This window comes from Taudactylus pleione, unplaced genomic scaffold (assembly GCF_031769625.1).
Source record: "Taudactylus pleione unplaced genomic scaffold, aTauple2 ptg001125l, whole genome shotgun sequence".
Lineage (NCBI taxonomy): Eukaryota > Metazoa > Chordata > Amphibia > Anura > Myobatrachidae > Taudactylus > Taudactylus pleione.
The window spans coordinates 695706-707976 of NW_028285526.1; the positions used below are offsets into that span (position 1 = coordinate 695706).

Consider the following 12271-nt stretch of genomic DNA (forward strand, 5'->3'; position numbering starts at 1 on the left):
AGAGATTGAGAGCTTTGCATTTTCTGTAAATTACTTGTAATATTATATAAACTGCATATTGCATATTATTTGTATCACAATGAACAATAGATTTCTAGGGGTATAATTACTAAAAGTGCGGGTTTTTAGAAGTTGAGATGTTGCCCATAGCAACCAATCAGATTCTACTTATCATTGATCTAGCACCTTCTAGAAGATAATAGCTAGAATCTGATTGGTTGCTATGGGCAAAACCTCCACTTCTAAAAACTCTCATATACCCCCTAGTGTTCATTCTAGCACCCTGCACCTGTCACAGCCTGTGCAGTTCCTCTTTCCTACCTGGGGTGTCGCTCTCTGCTTTGGTGTTTCTAGCACACTCTGGTCCATATCCCAGCAGCTGAGTGTGCTAGAAGCACCAGAGCAGAGAGCAACACCCCAGGCAGGAAAAAGGAACCGCACGGGCTGTCAGATGCAGGGTGCTAGAATGAACACTAGACTTCCTTTCAATGCTTTGTGACATTAAATATCACAGAATATACAGTGCATCCGGAAAGTATTCACAGCGCGTCACTTTTTCCACATTTTATTATGTTACAGCCTTATTCCAAAATGGAAATTGTTTGCAAATTTAATTTAAAAAAAAAAACTAAGAAATCACATGTACATAAGTAATCACATTAAGTATTGCCATGAAGCTCAAAATTGAGCTCAGGTGCATCTTGTTTCCACTGAACATCCTTGAGATGTTCCTACAGCTTAATTGGAGTCCACCTATGGTAAATTCAGTTGATTGGACATGATTTTGAAAGGTATACACCTGTCTATATGAGGTCCCACACTTGACAGTGCATGTCAGAGCACAAACCATGACGGCCAAGGAATTGTCTATAGACCTCCGAGACAGGATTGTCTCGAGGCACAAATCTGGGGAAGGATACAGAAAAATATCTGCTGCTTTGAAGGTCCCAATGAGCACAGTGGCCTCCATCATCCGTATTCTCTGGTCTGATGAGACAAAGATTGAACTCTTTGGCGTGAATGTCAGGTGTTATGTTTGGAGGAAACCAGGCACCGCTGATCACCAGGCCATTAATAATAGAGGGGTCACAGATATCAGTTTTACTAATCAAGGGGGCACACATTAGGTGGGGAAAAGTATGGAAGCGATTAATGCTATTTATCACTACAAGGCATCCCTAGGTGAACGCATGCTCGTCCCTGCCCATCTAGGTGAACGCATGCTCGTCCCTGCCCATCTAGGTGAACGCATGCTCGTCCCTGCCCATCTAGGTGAACGCATGCTCGTCCCTGCCCATCTAGCTGAACGCATGCTCGTCCCTGCCCATCTAGGTGAACGCATGCTCGTCCCTGCCCATCTAGGTGAACGCATGCTCGTCCCTGCCCATCTAGGTGAACGCATGCTCGTACCTGCCCATCTAGGTGAACGCATGCTCGTCCCTGCCCATCTAGGTGAACGCATGCTCGTACCTGCCCATCTAGGTGAGCGCATGCTCGTCCCTGCCCATCTAGGTGAACGCATGCTCGTCCCTGCCCATCTAGGTGAACGCATGCTCGTCCCTGCCCATCTAGGTGAACGCATGCTCGTCCCTGCCCATCTAGGTGAACGCATGCTCGTCCCTGCCCATCTAGGTGAACGCATGCTCGTACCCGCCCATCTAGGTGAACGCATGCTCGTACCCGCCCATCTAGGTGAACGCATGCTCGAACCCGCCCATCTAGGTGAACGCATGCTCGTCCCTGCCCATCTAGGTGAACGCATGCTCGTCCCTGCCCATCCCCGCCCATCTAGGTGAACGCATGCTCGTCCCTGCCCATCTAGGTGAACGCATGCTCGTCCCTGCCCATCTAGGTGAACGCATGCTCGTACCCGCCCATCTAGGTGAACGCATGCTCGTACCCGCCCATCTAGGTGAACGCATGCTCGTCCCTGCCCATCTAGGTGAACGCATGCTCGTCCCTGCCCATCTAGGTGAACGCATGCTCGTCCCTGCCCATCTAGGTGAACGCATGCTCGTCCCTGCCCATCTAGGTGAATGCATGCTCGTACCTGCCCATCTAGCTGAATGCATGCTCGTCCCTGCCCATCTAGGTGAACGCATGCTCGTCCCTGCCCATCTAGGTGAACGCATGCTCGTACCTGCCCATCTAGGTGAGCGCATTCTCGTACCCGCCCATCTAGGTGAACGCATGCTCGTACCCGCCCATCTAGGTGAACGCATGCTCGTACCCGCCCATCTAGGTGAACGCATGCTCGTACCCACCCATCTAGGTGAACGCATGCTCGTACTCGCCCATCTAGGTGAACGCATGCTCGTCCCTGCCCATCTAGGTGAACGCATGCTCGTACCTGCCCATCTAGGCGAACGCATGCTCGTCCCTGCCCATCTAGGTGAACGCATGCTAGTACCTGCCCATCTAGGTGAATGCGTACCTGCCCATCCAGAAGGCTGGCACGTGCGATATAGGATTTTGTAATTATTGCCCCCAAGTTCACACTCAGAAATACAGCTTAACAAATAATGTCAGAGGCAGCAATTTAGGGAAATCAATATTGAATAACTATAGCTCCATCCGTATTTGTATAGAAACATAACAGGCCCCCAAAGTACAAATATAGGCCTGTATTCAATTACAGGCGAAACGTTGGCAAAGTTTCGCCTGTCTGACTTTCCGCCTCCTTCGCCTGTTATAGAGGCGGAATCTTTCCATGGGCGTCCCCGATTTTCGCCTAATTCAATTCCAAAACAGGCGAACACAGAAAGCGGCGAATGCAGAACAGGCGGAAAGTACTGAATATATTGGGGGAATCAGTCTGTACCCCAAAATAAGATGCACTGACACTGGAAATCAGTACAGACGTGTAATATTAGCCCTAATAAATGTACTTTGTGTCATTAATTTGTGTTTAAAGCTTTATATCTGCTTATTTGTAAGAGTGCTGAAAAATGGTAGAAAACAGTATTTTTTGGTGAGAATAAATAGTCCTGACAAATTTGGGGTACTTGAAATGGGTGCTAGCATATTTTTGTGTTTCTAAAGTGAACTTTTTAAAAACTTGAAAAACCACCCTCATACATGCACCTGCAATCCCAAAAACTCATGGCCCCTCCTTACAACACCCCAAGATGTCTATTTCGGTCGTTTTTATAGTTGTCCCCCAACTTTTTACTTTTTTGCCCCAAAAATGACATGTCTTTTTTTGGGGTGTTCTGAGGTAATATTTTGTTTGGTTGATTTGTCCTTTGGGGGGCTGTCCCAAGGGTTCTGAGTCGCTTCCCCATGTTTGCACCCCAAAATAACGATTTTGCACTTTTTTTCTCTTGCTATACATAGGAGATACTTCTCCGCCTATTACATTACATTACATTGAGTTTCCGCTTTGGCGAATCGTCTTGGAATTGACTATGGAGATACTTTGTAAACAGGCGGAAAGTCCAAAATTTGCGAAAACTTCCCCAAACGACACTTTTCGCCTCTAATTGAATCCGGCCCATAGTACCAATTCAGAAAGCTGATACATAGGGGTATATTTACTAAAGTGCCGGTTCACTGAAGTGAAGATGTTGCCCATAGCAACCAATCAGATTCTACCTATTATCTTCTATAAGGTGCTAGATAAATGTTAAGTGAATCTGATTGGTTGCTACGGGCAACATCTTCGCTTCTATGACCCAGCACTTTAGTAACTATACCTCAAAGAAAGAAGATAGTAATAGCAGCCAAGTCTGATCATTTGTAGCAGTTTAGAAAATGGGGGGAAAATCCAATATAAAATATTTCTAGTCATACAAAGCATTAACAAAATGGTTTATACCTGTACCAGATCCCCCTAAAGACACGCGGACACCAGTCTCCGTCTGCCAGGAAATACCCCTGTATGTAGGTCTCAGTTGTCACTTTGCAACTGAGAACCCTCAAATGTAAAGTACATTGTGCAAGTGACATACTGTATATGGAATAATACCCTGATACCCAGTATATGCTTCTACCTGCACCAGATCCCCCTACAGATGCCCTGAGACTACCCCCCAACTGTCAGGATTTCCTCTATATGGGGTCAATTTACTAAGCCTTGGATGGAGATAATGAACGGAGATACCAGCCAATCAGCTCCTAACTGCCATGTCACAGGCGGTGTTTGAAAAATGGCAGTTAGGAGCTGATTGGCTGGTACCTTATCACTGTCGATTTTATGTCCATCCAAGGGTTAGTAAATAGACCACTAAGAATCCTCTATGTAACATATGGAACAATTCCCTATACCAGTGGTTCCCATACTGGGTGCCCTTTGCCTCTGGGCACTTGCAGCGGAGCCTCGGGTTAGTGGTCCAGTACCAAATAAAATGATTTGTAGTCAGTGTGATAGGTAAAACCAGTGCTAATGGCCACCAATTAAAAAATATGTGGACAAAAAGAAGCGCAGCCTGTCACCCGCCAGATAACTGACCCTATGGGTGACATATAATCACTATTGACTTCATTTATTTTTTGCTGAATTTCTCATTAAGACACTTTTGGCCCAGGGGTGCCGTGGAAAAAATGCTGATACTCTAGGGCGCCGTGATTCAAAAAAATGTGGGAACCACTGCCCTATACACATTGTTTATTCCTACATCAGATCCCCCCACTCATATTGGTATTAAGACCTATAATGATTCTATTTCCTTTAAACACATATCAACAACAGACCCACAGGCGGCTTCACTGGCTGGTACAAATGGTGTTCACTCTAGCACCCTGCACCTGTCACAGCCAGTGCAGTTCCTCTTTCCTGCCTGGGATGTCGCTATCTACTCTGATGCTTCTAGCACACTCTGGTCTGTATCTTAGGTTGTTACATCAGCTGAGTGTGCTAGAAGCACCAGAGCAGAGAGCGACATCCCAGGCAGGAAAGAAGAATTGCACTGGTTGGGACAGGTACAGGGTGCTAGAATGAACACTACCACTGTATGTATGTCTCAGATGTCACTATGTAACTAACATATACATAGGGCCAAATGTAATAGGGGGAGAGTTTAAAAAAGTAAGCGTTTAGTAGTAACCTCTCACATTGGGCGAGTTTTATCTTCAAAAGGGGAAAACATCTGTGATTTTAAATTGTGAGTTTTTTGAGTCTGAAAACAGGCGAGTTTCCATGTTCTCTGACTCTATTACATTGGGCGAGTTTCCATGTTCTCTGACTCTATTACTTTGGGCGAGTTTCCATGTTCTCTATTACATTGGGCGAGTTTCCATGTTCTCTGACTCTATTACATTGGGCGAGTTTCCATGTTCTCTGACTCTATTACATTGGGCGAGTTTCCATGTTCTCGGGCTCTATTACATTGGGCGAGTTTCCATGTTCTCTGACTCTATTACATTGGGCGAGTTTCCATGTTCTCGGGCTCTATTACATTGGGCGAGTTTCCATGTTCTCGGACTCTATTACATTGGGCGAGTTTCCATGTTCTCTGACTCTATTACATTGGGCGAGTTTCCATGTTCTCTGACTCTATTACATTGGGCGAGTTTCCATGTTCTCGGGCTCTATTACATTGGCCGAGTTTCCATGTTCTCGGGCTCTATTACATTGGCCGAGTTTCCATGTTCTCTGACTCTATTACATTGGGCGAGTTTCCATGTTCTCTGACTCTATTACATTGGGCGAGTTTCCATGTTCTCGGGCTCTATTACATTGGGCGAGTTTCCATGTTCTCGGGCTCTATTACATTGGGCGAGTTTCCATGTTCTCTGGCTCTATTACATTGGGCGAGTTTCCATGTTCTCTGACTCTATTACATGGGGCGAGTTTCCATGTTCTCTGACTCTATTACATGGGGCGAGTTTCCATATTCTCTAACTCTATTACATTGGGCGAGTTTCCATGTTCTCGGGCTCTATTACATTGGGCGAGTTTCCATGTTCTCGGACTCTATTACATTGGGCGAGTTTCCATGTTCTCTGACTCTATTACATTGGGCGAGTTTCCATGTTCTCTGACTCTATTACATTGGGCGAGTTTCCATGTTCTCGGGCTCTATTACATTGGCCGAGTTTCCATGTTCTCGGGCTCTATTACATTGGCCGAGTTTCCATGTTCTCTGACTCTATTACATTGGGCGAGTTTCCATGTTCTCTGACTCTATTACATTGGGCGAGTTTCCATGTTCTCGGGCTCTATTACATTGGGCGAGTTTCCATGTTCTCGGGCTCTATTACATTGGGCGAGTTTCCATGTTCTCTGGCTCTATTACATTGGGCGAGTTTCCATGTTCTCTGACTCTATTACATGGGGCGAGTTTCCATGTTCTCTGACTCTATTACATGGGGCGAGTTTCCATATTCTCTAACTCTATTACATTGGGCGAGTTTCCATGTTCTCGGGCTCTATTACATTGGCCGAGTTTCCATGTACTCTGACTCTATTACATTGGCCGAGTTTCCATGTTCTCTGACTCTATTACATTGGGCGAGTTTCCATGTTCTCTGACTCTATTACATTGGGCGAGTTTCCATGTTCTCTGACTCTGTTACATTGGGCGAGTTTCCATGTTCTCTGACTCTATTACATTGGGCGAGTTTCCATGTTCTCGGGCTCTATTACATTGGCCGAGTTTCCATGTTCTCTGACTCTATTACAGTGGGCGAGTTTCCATGTTCTCTTACTCTATTACATTGGCCGAGTTTCCATGTTCTCTGACTCTATTACATTGGCCGAGTTTCCATGTTCTCTGACTCTATTACATTGGGCGAGTTTCCATTTTCTCGGGCTCTATTACATTGGCTGAGTTTCCATGTTCTCTGACTCTATTACATTGGGCGAGTTTCCATGTTGTCTGTCTCTATTACATTGGGCGAGTTTCCATGTTGTCTGTCTCTATTACATTGGGCGAGTTTCCATGTTCTCTGACTCTATTACATTGGGCGAGTTTCCATGTTCTCTGTCTCTATTACATTGGGCGAGTTTCCATGTTCTCTTACTCTATTACATTGGCCGAGTTTCCATGTTCTCTGACTCTATTACATTAGGCGACTTTCCATGTTCTCTGACTCTATTACATTTGGCCCATAGTCTTCCCACTAAGCTGTTTTAGCAGGGCACCGCTCCCTGCCCTACCTGCCGGGTGTGCCAGGTGCCGTTCCCACGCGCACAGGGAAATTGCACCTGATCTCCCTACAGATGCCCTGAGACCAGTCCCCACCTGTCTGGGATACCCCTGTATGTAGGTCTCAGGTGTCACTATGTAACTGACATATACAGAATACCTGGCACCCAGTAATGGTCTATACCTGCACCTGATCCCCTACACATGGCCAGAGACCGGTCCCCCTGACATATACAGAATAATACCTATGGGCCCCATAGTAAATGAATACACATGCAGCTATTTAGCATCCTATAAGTGTAGATGTCACTGTACCCCCATTACATGCTGCTAGGCTGGCTGATCTCCCTGTGTGACCCCACGGCCAGGACCCGGCACCACCCCCATTACACCCGCTTATCGCACCATGACGTCACTGTTACACCCGACCTGTTCCCAGAATGACCACATCGAAGTCAGCAGGCAGGTCGTCCGCCATCTTGCCCAGGCGCATGGATCATGTGACCACAGAGCTCGGAGGAGCTGCGTCATCCCAGCTGATGGATGGGCGGCGGCCATCTTTGTCATGGGCGGGTGCCCGGCTGCTCCCTGTAATGGACTGATAATTACTACTACTAATAATATAATAATATTAATATAATGGTCGTAGTATCTCAGCCCCATCGTGCTCCAGTTACTGCATCATGCGGCTTGTGGCTTGCAGGGCAGACTGGGACTTGTAGTTCTACAGCAGCTGTTATTTATGGTTGCTATATAGACACATAACATGTTACTTATTGGTCCCAAAGTTTTTCTTATAACTTTTAAAGTAAGTGACGCAATTTAGTGAAATGTGACACAGACACACCTTGGTCTATGAGAACACATGGCGTACGGGGGCGTAACCTATCAAGAAGGGTCGTGGCAGGTGCGTATCTATAATGGGTGCAGGGTGTGCGGGGAACACGGGCCCCTGGGTCCAGGGGGGCCCCGCACCGCACACCCTGCACCCACAATATTACTTACCTCCCCGGAGTCTCACGTCGGCGCGGGGGTCCGGCGCTGTAAAACGACTGGAAAATGGCCACGGCGGCCATTTTCCTGTCATTTGCGCATGCGCAGTATAGGGAAAACAACCGCAGCGGCCATTTTCCATGTGACCTGTGCATACACTATAGACTGGGCGCACTCTAGTGCCCAGAGTCTATAACTCCGGCGCAGGGGACTGCACACGGGCCCCCTCCTCTCTAGAAACGCCCCTGAGTCGTGGCCTCATGGGAAATGCCGTAGCCGCGAGCTATGCCCCGTTTTTGTCATGCAGGGGGCTTGCCCGGCGCTCAAGGAGCCTCATCCAGACCCAGCACAGTGTGTCCCCCAACTTCCCCCCGTCTGCGGGACACTGCGGCCCATGGGTGGGAACGTGCCTGTAAAACGGGACTCTCCTGCTGAAATCAGTTGGGAAATCAGTTGGGAGGTATGGAAACATGAAGTCACAGCGAGTGTTGAAAGCACAGACGTCAGAACGGGGGGGGAGGGGGCAGAGGGCTCACCCCCCCCTCCCAAGCATTTGAAAGTCACCAGCGGAGCGGCTGGCGCAGACGGTCAGAGGCTGTGCTTTACAGCAATAGAATGCATGGCCCTGCACGGGGGAGGAGGAGGAGATGTAATTTACGGTCTTTTAACTTAAAGACCACATATTGCACCTCTTCTGTGCGCTGCAGGGGCCATGCATTCTATTACTACAAAAACCACAGCCCCTGACCATCCACACTAGCTGCTTAAGTCGCTACCTCCTGCTGCTGGGAGGAGGGGGGCAAAATTCAATTATATATTGCCCCCCCCCCCCTATAAAATCATACCGACGCTCCGACTCCCCTGGTTGGAAGTGTTCACCATTAGCATTACGCTTGAAAAAGTCAGTTTTCGGATGAAACGCGTTGGGACACGTTCCCCTATCACCTACATTTGAACTATATGTACTTTTGGACATTTCTTGCAACTTATACTAAATATAATTTGCATGTTCTTGTTTTAAATTTCAGGACTCTTGGAGTCCTTCATATAAATACCATAAGAATAAAATAGTGTTGTACTATTAATTATATTGCTCTATTATCATCTACAACAACAATGCATACCCATACATTGGGCTCTATTTACTACAATCCGCATATTGAATGCAGATTGTAGTGTGATATTACCGAGTGAATTCGCATTGCGAATTCAGGCAATATCACAGGGATTTACTACAAATCCCTTACAGGGACAGAGCTTGCGATAAAGCTGTGTCCCTGCAAATCCCCTTCGGAGCCTTATCACGGTATTGTCGCAAAAAATACCGTGATTAAGGGCCCGCGCATGCGCCGACCGATCGAGGCTGCTACACCCCCGGCGCTAAGCCCTGCCCCCGCGATCACGGACACCCCCCCGCGACCCCCCCTCCCTTAATAGCACTTACCCACATGCTCCGGGCCTCCGGTGATCTCCATTCCTCCGGTCAGGTGATCTCCCATACTGCACTGGGGTCCAATCACCTGATGACCGGGCAGCAGTGCACTATGGGAGACCAGCTGACCGGAGGTGAGTCATCACCGGAGGCCCGACCCCCAGTCCCTGGAGTCAGGTAAGTAAATTATTTTTTTTACTGTTTTTTTTCTCTTTTTTTACAGTAATCAGCTTGCGGTCTGTTTAGACCACACAGCTGATTACTGGGGCCGACTCCCGGCTCTGCTCTCCCTGTTAGAGCAGGGCAGGAGGCCGGTAACCGGGGGAGACCCTGGATAATGCCATCTCCAGGTGGCGTTATTATCACAGGGCTTCCCCCGATAGATTATGGGAATGCAATCTGCTTTACTAAAAATAAGTGATACTTAGGGGTTGGAGTAGAATTTTACGAATTCTACTCCAATTGCCCTGTAATATCTATAGGTGATACTAAAATAATGTGAAAAGGGTGTGAAAACACCCTTTTTCACATTATTTTAGTAAAAATAATGTTGATAAATAGAGCCCTAAGTAACAACTCCCATATCACCTCTACGAGCACCAGGACTGAGGAAACCAGCAGGATTCAAACAGCAAGATTGGGTAAGTACACAATATCTAACCCTATCCTGCACAAATAGTGTTTTACGTTCCTCATACTGTGCACTATACTGTATTTGAGGTGGAGAGGAGGAAGAGGTATTGCAGTGGACATCACTCACTGTATAAGAACACCCACCCTACAGCCTTCATTGTGATCTTCATACATAGAGTATATGTTATGGACTATGTGGATAGACTATCCCAGGACACTAATATTGGGACATCTATTTTGACCTTTTTTAAGAACACCCTCCCTACAGATTGAAAGTCTGGACTATGCACTTTGAAAACATCTATTCTATACAAAGAGAGACATTTTAAGAGGAGAACGAATTGGACACACACACACACATATATATATATATGTATATGTGTGTATATATATATATATATAGATATAGATATACATACTGTATATGTTAGTATACAGGTTTAGTTAAATATAGAGAGAGATATATGCCCCAGAGCGCACCACAATCCCTGTTTCTTATCATTTTAATAATACGAGGTTTGGATACCTCTATATGTGGAGCTGCTAGGGACATTACACTAAAAGAACCCAGAGCGCTGTACTGAAACCAGTCAAAGACCATTAGCATTCAGGCCAGCTGTTCACCAGCCTTGTCAGCAGCGCAGTCCAAAATTCAGAGAGGATGGCTGTTGGTGTGATGTCAGTGAGGATGGCTGTTGGTGTGATGTCAGTGAGGATGGCAGTTGGTGTGATGTCAGTGAGGATGGCAGTTGGTGTGATGTCAGTGAGGATGGCAGTTGGTGTGATGTCAGGGAGGATCGCTGTTGGTGTGGTTCCCCTATTTGAGTTTTGGCTGCGCTGCTCCCCACCTCTGGAGCCGCAACTGCTAGTCAGTAGGTATTCCTGTTTCTGACAGTGATGTGTACTGAGGCGTCCACATCCATTGTGTCTGTGTGTTACGTGCCTATATGAACCTTTATCGACTCAGTAAGAATCAAAAAGATCCTATCCTGATACTATCCCTTCTGCTCCACGGGAGGTTTTTGTCCTCCCTGAGCTTGCCTTAGGACACCTGCGTTACGGTTTGACAGGTGTACCGCCCCAGTCAAACTCCCCACTATCAGGATAGGATCTTTTTGATACTTACTGAATTAATGATTTTATTCACATATTTCATATTTGAGTAAGGTGGCTATCTATCCCATTTTTCCTGACAATTTAAGATTGTCCGTATATGGTTAGATCAGGGATTTGGGACATTATATTTTCGCCAATTTGATTGAATTCACATATATTTTTCTTGATGTGTATTTATTTGACCCATTTCCCCTATTATTCAGTAATATATTGTCTGATTGTGAACATACGGGGAAATTGGAATACTTTCGCCAGATGGATCAATTTTGTACTTTAATTAGGTGTGCATTTGCATGACCACCATTTTTTTGGCCTGTAATCCCGGGTATGAAGAAGTGTATCTGTTAATACACGCCTTTTCACAGATATTTATTAAAGGCTAAATTTTACATACTATGGGCCTGATTCAGACCCACTCGCGAGCGGCTGTCCGCTCGCAAGTGGGTCGATGTTCTGGTCTGAGCATGAGCACGACGGAGGGAGCTCCGTCGTGCGCATGCGCCAGACGCGACGAGCGAAGGAAAGTCCTTCGCTCGTTGTGTCCGATCAAAGGGGGCATGCTGTCAATGTTGATTGACAGCACGCCCCCTTTGGTAGGCGTGCCGGGGGCGTGCCTCCCTGACGGGGGCGTTCCCACGGGAACGCCTCCCGTCAAATGCCGGCCCACTGACATCACTAGTGATGTCAGTGGGAGTGATTTTGGCTCTGATAGAGCCAAAATCACTCCGGAGCTTGTGGTTGAAAACCTCAACCGCAGGCTCCGGCTCGCAGTTTCGATGGTCGCGATGGTCAAGACCATCGCGGCCATCAAACTGCACGCTCGTATAGCCTGTGGGCGGTCACCCACAGCTATACGAGCGGCTCTGAATGAGGGCCCATATATTCATATTCTTTGTCTTTTTCTTATTTTTCTATTTAATCTCAGCAAGAGTGCACCAATAAGACTATGGGCCAGATTCAGACCCACTCGCGAGCGGCTGTGCGCTCGCAAGTGGGTTGATGTTATGGA

The 12271-nt window shown here is 46.8% G+C and overlaps 1 protein-coding gene across 3 annotated transcripts in view; it reads right to left on the reverse strand.

Annotated features, from left to right (window-relative positions):
• Positions 1–7605, reverse strand: part of CHM (CHM Rab escort protein) — a 115383-nt gene extending 107778 nt beyond the window's left edge. For all 3 annotated transcript variants that reach the window (XM_088461923.1, XM_088461924.1, XM_088461922.1), the window contains exon 1: positions 7518–7605. In XM_088461923.1, the coding sequence (XP_088318049.1) occupies positions 7518–7581 (64 nt within the window). In that variant the 5' untranslated portion in view covers positions 7582–7605. The remainder of the gene's footprint in view (positions 1–7517) is intronic.
• Between the last annotated feature and the right edge of the window lie 4666 nt (positions 7606–12271).